This window comes from Pongo abelii, chromosome 2 (genome assembly GCF_028885655.2).
Source record: "Pongo abelii isolate AG06213 chromosome 2, NHGRI_mPonAbe1-v2.0_pri, whole genome shotgun sequence".
In the NCBI taxonomy this organism is placed as follows: domain Eukaryota; kingdom Metazoa; phylum Chordata; class Mammalia; order Primates; family Hominidae; genus Pongo; species Pongo abelii.
In genome coordinates, this window is record NC_085928.1 from 105,391,900 (window position 1) to 105,409,232 (window position 17,333).

The 17,333-nt window shown below is 46.8% G+C and overlaps 1 protein-coding gene across 4 annotated transcripts in view; it reads left to right on the plus strand.

Annotated features, from left to right (window-relative positions):
* The window catches only part of QRICH1 (glutamine rich 1), a 66,128-nt gene that overhangs the window by 25,501 nt on the left and 23,294 nt on the right, over positions 1–17,333 (plus strand). For all 4 annotated transcript variants that reach the window (XM_002813765.5, XM_003776251.5, XM_002813763.5 and 1 more), the window contains one exon: positions 12,026–13,057. In XM_002813765.5, the coding sequence (XP_002813811.1) occupies positions 12,026–13,057 (1,032 nt within the window). The remainder of the gene's footprint in view (positions 1–12,025; positions 13,058–17,333) is intronic.

Consider the following 17,333-nt stretch of genomic DNA (forward strand, 5'->3'; position numbering starts at 1 on the left):
ACCCACACAGATTATCAACTATTAATGCAAGTTATAAGTGTAATTGGAGGAAACGTCCTTTTTTTCTTTAAAAAATAATTTTCGGCTGGGTGTGGTGGCTCATGCCTCTAATCCCAGCACTTTGGGAGACCAAGGCGGGTGGATCATGAGGTCAGGAGTTCAAGATCAGCCTGGCCAAGATGGTGAAACCCCGTCTCTACTAAAAATACAAAAAAGTAGCCAGGTGTGGTGGTGGGCATCTGTAATCCCAGCTACTCGGGAGGCTGAGGCAGAGAATTGCTTGAACCTGGGAGGCGGAGGTTGCCGTGAGCCGAGATTGCGTCACTGCACTCCAGCCTGGGCGACGGAACGAGACTATCTCAAAAAAAAAATACTAAATAATAATAATAATAATAATTTTCTACTTGAGGCTTTTTTGCCTTATTCAAGTAGTTCTAAAAGTCTTATCACAAATTTCTAACCTACAGGATGCTAGAGAGATGGTTTGTGCTATATGATACCTGCAAGAGTAGTTTTATTCCTTTCTACTTAAAATTTAAATTTTAGCCAAGTTTGGCTGGGTGTGGTTGCTCATGCCTGTAATCCTAGCATTTTGGGAGGCCAAGGCGAGTGGATTGCTTGAGCTCAGGAGTTCTAGACCAGCCTGGGCAACATGGCAAAACTCCCATCTCTACCAAAAATACAAAAAATTGGCCAGGCATGGTGGTGCATGACTGTGATCCCAGCTACTCAGGAGGCTGAGGCTGGAGGATCACTTGAGCCCAGGCGGAGGTTGCAGTGAGCCGAGATCGTGCCACTGCACTCTAGCCTGGGCAATAGAGCACAGACCCCATCACAAAAAAAAAAAAAGAAAGAAATTTTAGCCAAGCTTGGCTCTGTCATCCATGCTGAGGTGCAGTGGCATGATCACAGCTCATTGCAGTCTGGACTTCCTGGGCTCAAGTGATCCTCATGCTTCAGCCTCCTGAGTAGCTTGGACTACAGCTACTATGCCCAACTAATTTTTTATTTTTTTTATTTTTTTGAGACGGAGTCTTGCTATGTCACCCAGGCTGGAATGCAGTGGTGTGATCAGAGGCTCACTGCAACTTCAACCTCCCATGCTTAAGGGATCCTCCCACCTCAGCCTCCTGAGTAGCTGGGACTACAGCTACAGAGTAGAGTGGCACAATCATAGCTCAGTGCAGCCTTGAACTCCTGGGCACAATTGATCCTGCCATTTCAGACTCTGGAGTAGCTGGGACTACAGGCATGCACCACCAGGCCTGGCTAATATTTTTACTTTTTGTGGATAGAGGGGTCTTGCTATGTTGCCTAGGCTGGCCTCAAACTCCTGGCCTCAAGTGATCCTCCTGCCATAGCCTCCTGATTTAGGATTACAGGCATGAGCCACAGCACTTAGCACCTCATTTCATTTTAATTTCAAGTAAAATGTAAAACTTTTTTTAAAAAAAGATGTTGACAGTTGTTGTATCTGAATGATAGAATTGTTGTGGGGGTTTTTTTTGTTTCCAAATTCTTTTTTTTTTTTTTGAGTCTTGCTCTATCGCCTGGGCTGGAGTGCAGTGGCATGATCTTGGCTCACTGCAACCTCTGCCTCCTGGGTTCAAGTGGTTCTCCTGCCTCCACCTTCTGAGCTAATTTTTTTTGTATTTTTAGGAGAGACAGGGTTTCACCATGTTGATTGGCCAGGATGGTCTCAATCTCTTGACCTCGTGATCCGCCTGCCTTGGCCTCCCAAAGTGCTGGGATTACAGGCCTGAGTCACCACGCCTGGCCTTTTTCCAAATTCTTAATATGATTATTTAGTAATTTTCTACCCAATGAAAAAGTTTGGCTCTTATATAAATTTAAAAAATTGAAGGGAAGCAATATAAATAACATTTAATTTCTTTTTTGTTTTTTTTTTCGAGACAGAATTTTGCTCTTTCACCCAGGCTGGAGTGCAGTGGCGCTATCTCAGCTCACTGCAAGCTCTGCCTCCTGGATTCACACCATTCTCCTGCCTCAGCCTCCCAAGGAGCTGGGACTACAGGTGCCCACCACCACACCCAGCTAATTTTTTTGTATTTTTAGTAGAGATGGGGTTTCACCATGTTAGCCAGGATGGTCTTGATCTCCTGACCTTGTGATCTGCCTACATTGGCCTCCCAAAGTGCTGGGATTACAGGCGTGAGCCACCGCACCCAGCCCTTAAATTTACTCTTAACTCTTATTCCCCTAATTTTAAATTCTTACTGTTTTGGATATAAAATGACATCAGATTATTTATAATTTTGTTCATTTCTGGAGTGATGGACAGGTGCCACCACTTAGGAGGTAGATTGGGAGGTTCTAACTCCCTAGTATTTCTGCTAACAATAGCCATTAGCCACATTAGCTATTTAATTGTTTATTTTGGAAGCTTGAGCATTGATAAGTAATTTCTCTCTTTCTTTTTTTTTTTTGAGACAGAGTCTTTGTCGCTGAGGCTGGAGTGCAGTGCCGTGTTCTCGGCTCACTGCAACCTCCGTGCCCCAGGTTCAAGCTATTGTCCTACCTCAGCCTCCTGAGTCACTGGGATTACAGGTGCACACCACCAAGTCTGGGTAATTTTTGTATTTTTATTAGAGACAGGGTTTAACCATGTTGGCCAGGCTAGTCTCGCACTCCTTACCTCAGGTGATCCACCTGCCTTGGCCTCCCAAAATGCTAGGATTACAGGCATGACCCACCTCACTTGGCCTGATAAATGATTTCTAAGGAAAATCAATTGATCAGATAATAACTCATTTTAAAAGAAGAAAAATCATCTGGGTGCAGTGGCTCATCCTTGTAATCTCAGCACTTTGGGATGCCTAGGTGTCCATATCACTTAAGGTCAGGAGTTCGAGACCAGCCTGGCCAACGTGGTGAAACCTCGTCTCAACTAAAAATATGAAAATTTGCCAGGCACGGTGGCAGGTGCCAGTAATCCCAGCTACTCAGGAGGCTGAGGCAGGAGAATTACTTGAACCCGGGAGGAGGAGGTTGCAGTGAGCCAAGATTGTGCCACTGCATTCTAGCCTAGGCAACAGAGTGAGACTCCTGCCTCAACAAAAAAAAAAAAGAAAAGTAAATTAAGAAATACAGTAAAGCATGAAGCATATGAGCTATGATTCAGTGATAGTAACCAGATTTTTGACATTTTGTTTTAAGCAAGTGGTATTATAATTTAAAAACATACTATGTGTTTAACACAATAGTAGTGGTTCTCTTTTTTTCCTTACCCTTATTTTTTTCTGAGATGGGGGTCTCACTGTCACTCATGCCAGAGTACAGTGACACGATCTTGCGTCACTGCAACCTCTGCCTCTTGAGTTCAAGTAGTTCTCCCACCTCAGCCTCCTGAGTTGCTGGGACCACAGTTGGCTCACAACCACGCCTGGCTAATTTTTTTGTATTCTTGGTAGAGACGGGGTTTCACCACATTGCCCAGGCTGGTCTCGAACTCCTGAGCTCAAGCAGTCTACCAGCTTTAGCCTCCCAAAGTGCTGAGGTTACAGACATGAGCTACCATTCCTGGCCAGCAGTGATTCACAAATGGTAGTTCAAAAGACTCGTAGGGGTCTGTAATCCCAGCACTTTGGGAGGCCAAATCAGGAGGATCATGAGTTCAGGAGATCGAGACCATCCTGGCTAACACAGTGAAACCCCATCTCTAATAAAAATACAAAACCAAAATTAGCGGGCGTGGTGGCGGGTGCCTGTAGTCCCAGCTACTTGGGAGGCTGAGGCAGGAGAATGGCGTGAACCCGGGAAGTGGAGCTTGCAGTGAGCCAAGATCACGCCCCTGCACTCCAGCCTGGGTGACAGAGGGAGATTCCGTCTCAAAAAAAAAAAAAAAAAAAAGAGACTCCTGGTAGCCTCCAAGCACCTTTTAGGGTTCCTCAAGGTCAAAGCTGTTTTTATTACAATGCCAATGTATTATTTGCCTTTTTCACTTTCATTCTCTCCTGACCATGTACTGGAGTTTTGCAGAGGCCGTGTGTGATGTATGATAGCACAACAGATTGAGTGCAGAAGCAGATAGGAGAATTCAGCTACCTTATTATATTAAGTCAGCCATTAAAGAGGTTTGCAAAAATGGGTCAGGCGCAGTGGCTCACGCCTGTAATCCTAACACTTTGGGATGCCGAGGTGGGCAGATCACTTTGAGCTCAGGCGTTCGAGACCAGCCTGGCCAACATGGCAAAAACCTGTCTCTACTAAAAATACAAAAATTAGCTGGACATGGTGGCGTGCCCCTGTAATCCCAGCTACTTGGGAGGCTGAGGCAGGAGAATTGCTTGAACCCTCAAGGCAGAGGTTGCATTGAGCTGAGTGAGCCAAAATTGTGTCACTGTACTCCAGCCTGGGCAACAGAGTGAGACTCCATCTCCAAAAAAAAAAAAAAAAAAAGAGGTTTCCAAAAATGTAAAACAATGCAATTCTTATTATAATTATTTTGGCAAATAGTTATTTTTCATGAGAATATGTTATTTATGTTAACATATAATGGCTTTATTTTTGTTTGTTTGTTTTTTTCTAGAACAAGTCTTGCTCTGTCCCCCAGGCTGGCATGAGTGACGTGATCTCGGCTCACTGCAACCTGTGCCTCCTGGGTTCAGGCTGTTCTCCTGTCTCAGCCTCCCGATTAGCTGGGATTACAGGCATGCACCACCACACCTGGCTGGTTTTTGTATTTTTAGGACAGACAGGGTTTCACCATCTTGTCCAGGCGGGTCTCGAACTCCTGACCTCATGTGACCCTGCCTGCCTTGGCCTCCAAAAGTGCTGGGATTACACGCATGAGCCACTGCATCTGGCTTTATCTGATTTTTAATTTTTTTTTTGTTTTAGTGTAGACGGGGTTTCACCGTGTTAGCCAGGATGGTCTTGATCTCCTGACCTTGTGATCCATCCACCTTGGCCTCCCAAAGTGCTGGGATTACAGGTGTGAGTCACCGTGCCTGGCATGATTTACAATTTTTAAAATTCCTAGTTTTGGGCCAGGCGTGGTAGCTCATGCCTGTAATCTCAGCACTTTGGGAGGCTGCAGTGGGTGGATTGCTTGAGGATATGAGTTCGAGGCCAGGTTGGCCAATATGGGACAACCCCATCTCTACTAAAAATACAAAAACAAACAAAAAAAAACAGCCAGGCATGGTGGGCACCTGTAATTCCAGCTGCTCGGGAGGCAGAGGTAAGAAAATCGCTTAAACCCGGGAAGCCAAAGTTGTAGTTCCAAGATCACACCACTGCACTCCAGCCTGGGTGATAGACTGAGACTCTATCTCAAAAAAAAAAAAAAAAAATTAGGGCCAGGCATGGTGGCTCACGCCTATAATCCCAGCACTTTGGGAGGCCGAGGCAGGCGGATCACCTGAGGTTGGGAGTTTGAGACCAGCCGGACCAACATGGAGAAACCCCATCTCTACTAAAAATACAAAAAACAAAAAACAACAACAACAAAAAAACCAGCCAGGCGTTGTGGCGCATGCCTGTAATCCCAGCCACTCAGGAGGCTGAGGCAAGAGAATCGCTTGAACCCGGGAGGCAGAGGTTGCAGTGAGCCGAGATGGCACCATTGCACTCCAGCCAGGGCAACAGAGTGAAACTCCATCTCAAATAAAAAAAGAAGAATTAAAAAATTAAATTCCTAGTTTTAATTTAGAGTACAAGTAAATATTGCTATATATAACCTATGTAAACAAGTTCTTTTGGGTCTTCAATATTTTTTGACCAAATTCAAGTTTTTTGGTGTTAGAGTTTCACTTTGTTGCCCAAGATGGAGTACAGTGGCACGTGCCGTTCATAGTTCACTGCAGCCTCAATCTCCTGGGCTCAAGCCATCTTCCTTCCTCAGCCTCCCAGGTAGCTGGGACTACAGGTGTGTGTCCACGCCCAGGTAATTTTTAAAATTTTTTGTAGAGATACGGGTGTCACTATGTTACCCAGGTTGATCTCGAACTCCTGGGCTCAAGCAATTTTCCTGCCTTGGCCTCCCAAAGTGCTGGAATTACAGGCATGACCACAACGCCCAGCCCCAAATTCAAGCTTTGACTAAGAAATCTTGAAAACTGCTGTTCTGCAGTAATTGGCTACATAGTTTCCTCTTATGTCTTTGGCATATAGCCCTAGTTCTTAAATTTGACCATGTAATTACACTGGAGGACTTGATAAAACCACTTCTTAGAATTTCGGAGTTAGTAGGTTTGGAGTGATACCTGACCATTTGTATTTCTGAGTGCCTGGATGCTGCTGCTGCTGTTGGCATGGAAACTACATTTTGAGAACCACTGCTGCAAGGAAATAATATTTTACTCCACGGAGAGAAATAATAAACCTACTTATTTGAGCACCTGTTATCTGTAACTAAATATTATTTTATGTTCAAAACACTGTAGGGAAGTAGACATTCTCCCCTTTTATACTTACTGTACCTAAAGAAACTGTTTAGAGGTTAAATTTCCCCATGGATTCACAGGCAGAAAAGTGGAGCATCAATTCACGTTGAAGTCTGTGATCTCAAACCTGAGCCTTTTTTTTTTTTTTGAGACGGAGTCTTGCTTTGTCACCCAGGCTGGAGTGCAGTGGCGCAATCTTGGCTCACTGCAAGCTCCGCCTCCCAGGTTCACGCCATTCTCCTGCCTCAGCCTCCCGAGTAGCTGGGACTACAGGCGCCCGCCACCATGCCGGGCTAATTTTTTGTATTTTAGTAGAGATGGGGTTTCACCATGTTAGCCAGGATGGTCTTGATCTCCTGACCTCGTGATCCGCCTGCCTCGGCCTCCCAAAGTGCTGGGATTACAGGTGTGAGCCACAGCGCCCGGTCTTTTTTTAAAAAATATGCTTAGTAACAGCTTTATTGAGATATAAGTTACCCATTTGAAATGTATAATTCAGGCACAGTGGCTCACACCTGTAATCCCAGCACTTTGGGAGGCCAAGGCAGGTGGATCACTTGAGGTCAAGAGTTTGAGACCAGCCTGGCCAACATGGTGAAACCCCGTCTGTGCTAAAAATGCAAAATTTAGCTGGGCGTGGTGATGCATGCCTGTAATCCTAGCTACTCAGGAGGCTGAGGCACGAGAATTGTTTGAACCAGGGAGGCAGAGGTTGCAGTGAGCTGAGATTTCACCACTGGGCAACAGGGCAAGACTTCACCTCCCAAAAAAAAAAAAAAAAAAAAAAAGGCGACTACACCAATTTTATTTTATTTATTTATTTATTTTTTTGAGATGGAGTCTCTGTCCTTGGCTGGGCTGGAGTATAGTGGCGCCATCTCGGCTCACTGCAGCCTCCGCCTCCCAGGTTCAAGCAATTTTCCTGCGTCAGCCTTCCGAGTAGCTGGGATTACAGGCACGTGTAACCATGCCCAGCTAATTTTTGTATTTTTAGTAGAGACAGGGTTTCACCATGTTGGCCAGGCTGGTCTGGAACTTCTGACCTTGTGTCCACCGGCCTCAGCCTCCCAAAGTGCTGGGATTACAGGTATGAGCCAGGGCATCTGGCCAACTACACCAGTTTAACATGCCCACCAGCAGTTTCAAGTTGTCCATATCCTCATCTATACTTGTTATCTGTCTTTTTCAGTTATAACCTATTAGATATAAAGTAGTTTCTCATTGTGGCTTTGATTGGAATTTTCTTCACAGCTAGTGATATGGAGCAACTTTTTATGTGGTTCTTGGCCATTTGCATATATTCTTTTTTGGGAGATAGTTTCACTCTTGTTGTCCATGCTGTGGTGCAGTGGTGCGATCTTGGCTCACTGCAACCCCCACCTCCCAGGTTTAAGTAGTTCACCTGCCTCAACCTCTCAAGTAGCTGGGATTACAGGCATGCACCACCATGCCCGGCTAATTTTATATTTTTAGTAGAGACGGGGTTTCACCATGTTGGTCAGGCTGGTCTCAAACTCCTGACCTCAGGTGATCAACCCACCTCGGCCTCCCACAGAGCTGGGATTACAGGCACGAGCAACTGTGCCTGGCCTCTTCGGCCTTCTTGTTTTCTACCTTTCTAATTCCTACCTGTGGTTAGGGTAATTTATCTATGTGTCTGATGGTAAAAGTTGTTTTTAAAAAATTGCATACTATGTATTTTTTTCTTTTCATGTTCTTTTGCATGCTGACATAACAATAAGACAGTAACTGTATTGTTATCAGAAACATGTCATCCAGCTTATGGTAATATTGCTCAGATTAAATTATTGGGATTCTGTTTATTTAAATGCCTTTCCCATTAAACATATGTTAAGTAAGCACTCTAAAGTAGTGGTCCCCAAAGTTTTTTTGCACCAGGGACTCGTTTTGTGGAAGACAATTTTCCACAGACATAGATGGGGGGGTGGTTTGGGATGAAACTGTTTCACCTCACATCATTAGGCGTTAGTTTTTTTTTTTTTTTTTTTTTTTTTTAAAGACGGAGGCTCACTCTGTCACCCAGGCTGTGATGCAGTGGTGCTCTCTGTGCTCACTTCAACTTCCACCTCCTGAGTTCAAGCTATTCTGCCTCAGCCTCCCAGGTAACTGGGATTACAGGCATGCACCACCATGCCTGGCTAATTTTTTGTATTTTTAGTAGAAGTAGAGGTGGGGTTTCACCATGTTGGCCAGGCTGGTCTTGAACTCCTGGCCTCAAGTGATCTGCCCTCCTCAGCCTCCCAAAGTACTGGGATTACAGGTGTGAGCCAACGCACCTGGCCAGGCATTAGATTCTAATAAGGAGCATGCAGCCTAGATACCTCACATTTGCAGTTCACAATAGGGTTTGTGCTCCTACAAGAATCTAATGCCACCAATGATCTGACAGGAGGCGGAGCTCAGGTGGTAATGCTCACTTGCTGCTCACCTCTGTGCTGTGTCGTTCGCCTATGGACCAGTATTAGTCCTTGGCCCCAGGGTTGGGGACTTCTGCCCAAGAAATCAGGCTGGGGGCTGGGTATGGTGGCTCACACCTGTAATCCCAGCACTTTGGGAGGCCGAGGCCGGTGGATCACCTGAGGTCAGGAGTTTCGGACCAGCCTGGCCAACATGGTGAAACCCCGTCTCTACTAAAAATACAAAAATTAGGGCTGGGCGTGGTGGCTCGCGCCTGTAATCCCAGCACTTTGGGAGGCCAAGGCAGGCAGATCACGAGGTCAGGAGATCGAGACCATCCTGGCTAACACGGTGAAACCCTGTCTCTACTAACAACACAAAAAATTAGCCAGTTGTGGTGGCGGGCGCCTGTGGTCCCAGCTACCTGGGAGGCTGAGGCAGGAGAATGGCATGAACCTGGGAGGCGGAGCTTGCAGTGAGCCGAGATCACACCACTGCACTCCAGCCTGGGCGACAGAGCAAGACTTGGTCTCAAAAACATATATATGTATATATAAATTAGGTCTGAGCGTGGTGGCTCACGCCTGTAATCCCAGCACTTTGGGAGGCTGAGGTGGGCGGATCATGAGGTCAGGAGATCAAGACCATCCTGGCTAACACGGCGGAACTCTGTCTCTACTAAAAATACAAAAAATCAGCCGGGCGTGGTGGCACGCACCTGTAGTCCCAGCTACTCGGGAGGCTGAGGCAGGAGAATCGCTTGAACTGGGGAAGTGGTGGTTGCAGTGAGCCGAGATCGCACCACTGCACTCTAGCCTGGGTGACAGAGCGAAACTCCGTCTCAAAAAAAAAAAAAATTAGCTGGGTGTGGTGGCGGGCACATGTGATCCCTGCTACTTGGGAGGCTAAGGCAGGAGAATAGCTTGAACCTGGGATGCAGAGGTTACGGTGAGCCGTGACTACCATATCACTCCAGCCTGGGGAACGAGCGAAACTGCATCTCAAAAAAAAAATAAATAAGGCCAGGCATGGTGGCTCAAGCATGTAATCCCAGCACTTTGGGAGGCCAAGGTAAGCGGATCACAAGGTCAAGAGATCGAGACCATCCTAGCCAACCAACATGGTGAAAATACAGAATTTACTACTGTAAATTCTCTACAGAATTTACTACTGTAAATTCTCTACTGTAATTCTCTACTAAAAATACAGAAATTAGCTGGGGGTGGTGGCACGCATCTGTAGTCCCAGCTACTCAGGAGGCTGAGGCAGAAGAATAGCTTGAACCCAGGAGGCAGAGGTTGCAATGAGCTGAGATCATACTACTGCACTCCAGCCTGGTAACAGCGAGACTCCATCTAAAAAAAAAAAAAATTAGCTGGGTGTGGTGGTGGTGTACCTGTAGTTCTAGCTATTTAGCAGGCTGAGGTGGGAGGATCACTTGAGGAGTTTGAAGTTTAAAGTGCCCTGTCATCTTATCACAGTACTCTAACCTGGGCAACAGAGCAAGACCCTATCTTTAGAGGAAAAAAAGGGTCCCGTGTGGTGGCTCACATCTGTAATCCCAGCACTTTGGGAGGCCGAGGCGGGTGGATCATCTGAAGTCAGGAGTTCAGGACCAGCCTGGCTAAATGGCAAAATCCCTTCTCTAGTAAAAATACAAAAATTAGCTGGGCATGGTGATGAGCACCTGTAATCCTGTCTACTCAGGATGCTGAGGCGGGAGAATCACTTGAATCTGAGATGGAGGTTGCGGTGAGCTGAGATCGTGTTATTGCACTCCAGCCTGGGCATCAAGAGTGAAACTCCATTTCAAGGCCAGGCATGGTGGCTCACGCCTGTAATCCCGGCACTTTGGGAGGCCAAGGCGGGCGGATCATGAGGTCAGGAGATGGAGACTATCCTGGCTAACATGGTGAAACCCCGTCTCTACTAAAAATACAAAAAAAAAAATTAGCCAGGTGTGGTGGCAGGCACCTGTAGTCCCAGCTACCCGGGAGGCTGAGGCAGGAGAATGGCGTGAACCCGGGAGGCGGAGCTTGCAGTGAGCGGAGGTGGCACCACTGCACTCCAGTCTGGATGACAAAGCGAGACTCCCATCTCAAAAAAAAAAAAAAAAAAAAAAAGTGAAACTCCATTTCAAAAAAATTTTTTAAATGCTGGCCGTGGTGGCTCACGCCTGTAATCTCAACACTTTTGGAGGCCAAGGTGGGCGGATCACCTGAGGTCGGGAGTTCGAGACCAGCCTGACTAACATGGAGAAATCCCATCTCTACTAAAAATGCAAAATTAGCTGGGCATGGTGATGCATTCCTGTAATCCTAGCTACTCAGGAGGCTGAGGCAAGAGAATTGCTTGAACCCAGGAGGTTGAGGTTGCAGTGAGCCAAGATCATGCCATTGCACTCCAGCCTGGGCAATAAGAGCAAAACTCCGTCTCAGAGAAAATGGAAATAAAAATGTCGGCCGTTTTGGCTCACATCTGTAATCCCAGCACTTTGGGAGGCCGAGGTGGGTGGACCAGTTGAGGTCAGGAGTTCAAGATTAGCTTGGCCAACATGGTGAAACCTCGTCTCTACTAAAAATACAAAAATTAGCTGGGTGTGGTGGCACATGTCTGTAATCCCAGATACTCGGGAGGCTGGCTTCAAGAATTGCTCGAACCTGAGAGGTGGAGATTGCAGTGAGCTGAGATGGCACCACTGCATTCCAGCCTGGGCAACACAGTGAGAGTGTGGGAAAAAAAGAAAAGAACCAAAGTTTTGATATTTCCTTGTTAGACTCCAGCATGTCTGTAATCCCAGCTACTCTAGGAAGCTGAGGCAGGAGAATCGCTTGATCCCAGCAGGTGGAGGTTGCAGTGAGCTGAGATTGCGCCACTGCATTCCAGCCTGGGTGACAGAGCGAGTCTGTCTTAAAAAAAAAAAAAAAAAAAATTTTTTTTTTTTTATATTTCCTTTTTAGACCCCAGTTAATTATCTTGCTTGCTCTCTGGGGTGGATATATGTCCCTGTTATTGTAATGTGCTGCTGGACAATTCTGCATCTAGTCTTACGTATTGTGTCCTTCTCAGAAGCCTTGAGTATGCCAGTGTTTTGTCACATTGTGCAGGGCCCCTGTATGGGAACTCTTTTCTTTCTTTCCTTGGGTGGTGGATTTTCAGTGCTGCCTGGTTCACTCACTGATGAATCTTGTTGTTTACAGGTCCAGGTGCAGGTACAGCAGTCTCCGCAACAGGTCTCGGCTCAGCAGCTCTCCCCACAACTCACCGTTCACCAGCCTACTGAGCAACCCATCCAGGTCCAGGTGCAGATCCAAGGCCAGGCACCACAGTCAGCAGCCCCCTCCATTCAGACCCCGTCTCTGCAGAGTCCCAGTCCCTCGCAGCTGCAAGCAGCTCAGATCCAGGTGCAGCACGTGCAAGCAGCCCAGCAGATCCAGGCTGCAGAAATCCCGGAGGAGCACATCCCACATCAGCAAATCCAGGCTCAGCTGGTGGCTGGCCAGTCTCTTGCTGGTGGTCAGCAGATCCAAATCCAGACCGTGGGTGCCCTTTCCCCACCACCATCCCAGCAGGGCTCACCCCGGGAAGGGGAGCGGCGGGTTGGCACGGCCAGTGTCCTCCAACCAGTGAAGAAGCGCAAAGTGGACATGCCCATCACTGTGTCCTACGCCATCTCAGGGCAGCCGGTGGCCACCGTGCTGGCCATTCCACAGGGCCAGCAGCAGAGTTATGTGTCTTTGAGGCCAGACTTACTGACAGTAGACAGTGCCCACCTGTACAGTGCCACTGGGACCATTACTAGCCCTACAGGAGAAACCTGGACCATCCCTGTTTATTCTGCCCAGCCCCGGGGGGACCCTCAGCAGCAGAGCATTACCCACATTGCCATTCCCCAGGAAGCCTACAACGCAGTTCACGTCAGTGGCTCACCCACAGCCCTGGCAGCTGTTAAGCTGGAGGATGACAAGGAGAAGATGGTGGGCACCACATCTGTAGTGAAAAACTCCCATGAAGAGGTAGTGCAGACCCTTGCAAACTCTCTCTTTCCAGCACAGTTCATGAATGGCAACATCCACATTCCAGTGGCTGTGCAGGCTGTGGCAGGCACGTACCAGAATACGGCTCAAACTGTCCATATATGGGACCCCCAACAGCAACCGCAGCAGCAAACTCCCCAGGAACAGACACCACCACCACAGCAGCAGCAGCAGCAACTCCAAGTTACTTGTTCAGTAAGTGAAGACTTATCAGTAGGGCAGGCAGCCTGGTCCCTCAGGGCCCAGTGCAGCACAGAGCTTGCCTCGCAACCTCTGGCTTATTTACTGCTGTTACTCTTACAGTGATACAGTATTTAGTATTTGGGAGAAGAGGGGGAGAAACATCAGGTGAGGGTATGCAACAGAAAAAAAATTTTATCCTGGTACCTGGAGGTAAATGAGATGGCCAGGAATTGCTTTGGAGTTTTGGAGACATTTTGGGTTTAAGTACCATGGACACTTCTTTGTAATCTCTTCTCAGGAAGAGTAAAGTTACAGGTGTAGATGAATGGGACACCTCAAGTGTGTCCCAGGTGCTGCTTCCTTGTATCATAAGTAAATGGTTTTAGCAAAACACTTGTAGTTTATCACATAGATTACAAACTCATCACTGGAGAGGCTGTGAGATTGTTCATTCTGTTTTTCATCTTTGGGCACACAGTGTGGGTGAATTAGAAAAGCTAGAATACCTTTTAAGGAGCCTGTTAAAAGTGATCACCATTGGGAGGCTTGAATATGCCGTCTATGCAATTGGACCTCCCAAGAGTTTTTGTGTTACAGGGGTGGCCGGGCGAGGTGGTGCGTGTCTGTAATCCCAGCACTTTGGGAGGCCGAGGCGGGCGGATCACAAGGTCAGGAGTTCAAGACCAGCCTGGCCAATATGATGAAACCCCGTCTCTACTAAAAATACAAAAATTAGCTGAGCGTGGTGGCGGGTACCTGTAATCCCAGCTACTCAGGAGGCTGAGGCAGGAGAATCACTTGAACTGGGAGGCAGAGGTGGCAGTGGGCTGAGATTGCGCCATTGCATTCCAGCCTGGACAACAAGAGCAAAACTCTGTCAAAAGAAAAAAATAGGGGCCAGGCACGGTGGCTCACGCATGTTACCCCAGCATTTTGGGAGGCCAAGGCGGGTGAATCACCAGAGGTCAGGAGTTTGAGATCAGCTTGGCTAACATGGTGAAACCCCGTCTCTACTAAAAATACAAAAATCAGCTGGGTGTGGTGGCACACACCTATAATCCCAGGTAATCCTACTCGGGAGGCTGAAGCAGGAGAATTGCTTGAACCTGGGAAGCAGAGGTTGCAGTGAGCTGAGATCGTGCCACTGCACTCCAACCTGGGGCAACATAGAAAGACTTTGTCTCAAAACAAACAAAAAAACTATTAGTGCTGGGTGCAGTGGCAGTTGCCTATAATCCCAGCAGTCTGGGAGGCTGAGGTGGGAGGAATGCTTGAGCCCAGGAGTTTGAGATCAGCCTGGGCAGTATAGGAAGACCCTATCTCTACAAAAAATTAAAAAATATAGTCTAGTGTGATGGCACATACCCGTGGTCCCAGCGTAGATGCGAGGGTTGCATGAGCCTGGGAGGTTGAGGCTGCTATGATCATGCCATTGCATTTCAGCCTAGAGAACAGAGTGAGAGCCTGTCTAAAAGAACTGTTTGGTGAAATATCTGGTCCCGTTAGAGTGGGATATAGGGCCTCTGGTCTTATGGGACTGATGAAGGTGCTGTGCCTCAGTGGGCATAGGCTCCTGAGCATGCATATGTTTGTGGGAGCTGGTACAAACAAGTTAGATAAGGGACTGCACTTGGAAACATGGGCTGTAAGTGATTAATTAAGCAAAGGTTGACCAGGTGGTTTCATAGAGGCAACATCATATTATCCTAGGTGACATTGTTAAGGACCTGCTAAATATCTAGCTGTTGGGCCTAGAAATAGAACAAGAGAAGATTTTTTGCTTCGTATAGCTTAGAGTCTAGTTGTGAAAAGTAAGAACTTAGGATTTCTTTTCCTTCGAATTATTTATAAGGCAGAATAATTATGACATACACAAAGACAAACTGGGAATTTAGAAATTCTAGGTTAAAAAGTCAACAGAGGCATCTTTGTGGACAAAATGACGTTTGAACTGTAGTTTATTTATTTTTGAGACAGGTTGTTGCTTTGTTTCCCAGGTAGGAGTATGGTAATGATCATATTCACTGTAGCCTCAAACTCCTGGGCTCATAAAATCCTCCCGCCTCAGCCTCCCAAGTGGCTGGGACTATAGGCACAGACTACCACACTCGGCATATATATATATATGTAGAGACAGGGTCTCACTGTGTTGCCCAGGCTGCTCTTGAACTCCTGGCCTCAAGTGATCCTCCCACCTTGGCCTCCCAGAATGCTGGGATTACAGGCATGAGCCACTGAACCCTGCCTTGAACTGTTGAACTGTAGTTTATAGTTTAGATAAACAAAAGAATGGAACAGCATAAATACAGAGCCAAGGATGGACAGAAGGGACATGGCCTAAGGCAACTTGAGAAGGGAACTGTGAGAATGGAGTTAGTATTGGGGGGTGGGGGTGGGGTTGTTGTCTTCCCAAAGTAGAACTGAGTCTGATCTAATCTGTGGTAGGAAATCAGGAATTTCCTAGATTTGTGGTAACAGGAGGAATCAAGTAGATGTGTGTAGAATTGACTGCATATAGGAGAAACTAGCCAGTAGATTTGTAATAGGTCTCTATGCCCAGCTTTTGTTCACAGAGATGGAGCCCATTAGGCCTCCCCTAGCTCTCCTGGGCCTGATGGTCCAATTGCAGGTCAGTGCCTCATTTGGTACTTAGTGGTCTCTGTATAATTTCCATGTCTGGGTCTTCAGCAGGAGAAGATCCTTTCTGGAGTTCATTTTAGTGGGCCAGTGTTCTTCAGAGGCTGTATCTGATTTGGGAAAGTCTTAGAGTGATTTACATGAAGTTATCATTACAGAAATAGAAAAATTTTGAAGAATCCCAATTTTCCATCCCAAGGGAAAGATGGCAAGGGAAAGATGAGTTTGTCTATATATACTACAAACATCCCTCTGCCCTCTTATGCAGGCTCTGTGCTAGGAGCTGGGGAATAGAGATGAATAAGACAGTCTTTTCTACCCTTGGACCACTTTACAGCACGTGCAGAAGACAGTCAAGTTGAACCCTAGGGGGAGCTAGTGACAAAATGTGTTCCTTCATCTGCCACAGGTTGGAGAGGGCCATACCTTTTATGAAAGCTATCATATCTCCTGTCTTTAAAACCAGATTTATGGTGAAATCTCACTCCCTCACACCAACCGCCATCTGTGGCCCCATTTCTCTGTTCTACTTTATTGCCAGAACTCTAAAAAAGCATTATCTACACAAGCTGGGCTCCAGATGCTGTAAAATTTTCCCTTCAACTCATGACTAAATCTGTTCTTGTCAAGGTCAGCAGTGACCCCCCTATAGCCAGTACAGACCAGCAAGTATGTTTTTATCCTACAGCAACATACAACACAGCAGCGCATTATTGAGACTCTTTTTTTTTTTTTTTTTTTTTTTTGAGATGGGGGTCTCATTCTGTCGCCCAGGCTGTAGTGCAGTGGCGCGATCTCGGCTCACTGCAACCTCCGCCTCCCGAGTTCACACCATTCTCCTGCCTCAGCCTCCCGAGTAGCTGGGACTACAGGCACCCGCCACCACACCGGCTAATTTTTTGTATTTTTAGTAGAGACAAGGTTTCACCGTGTTAGCCAGGATGATCTCGATCTGACTTCGTGATCCGCCTGCCTCGGCCTCCCAAAGTGCTGGGATTACAGGCGTGAGCCACCGCACCTGGCCGAGACTTTCTTTAGACTTGCATGTTATTACACATTCCTGATTTTCCTCCTACCTATCTGAGTCTTCTTTATTCCCAGGAGGCTTACCGGTGCCTTCTCCTCCTCTCTCTGAATCATACATGTTGATGTTCCTCAGGGTTCAGTACTTGGCCCTCTTCTCCCTGAGGGATTTCTTTCTGTTGCCATGGTTTTCAGCATCCTCCAGATGATTCTTGCTGCTGCTGAAGGTGATAATCAGTGATACTATCTACCAGTACTACTGTCCTTGATGTTTAACATTCTTCTGATTTTCACATTAACCTTATGAAGTATGTACTGATACTTCTATTTTACAGATGAGGAAACTCAGGCACAGAGAGATTAAGTGACAAGGCCAAAGCCAAGCTTAAAAAGTGGCAAAATTGGCCAGGCGTGGTGGCTCACACCTATAATCCCAGCACTTTTGGAGGCCAAGGTGGGTTGATCACGAGGTCAGGAGTTAAAGACCAGCCTGGCCAAGATGGTGAAACCCCGTCTCTACTAAAAATACAAAAAAAAAATTAGCTGGGCATGGTGGTAGGCGCCAGCTACCTGGGAGGCTGAGGCACAGAATTGCCTGAACCTGGGAGGCAGAGGTTGCAGTGAGCCG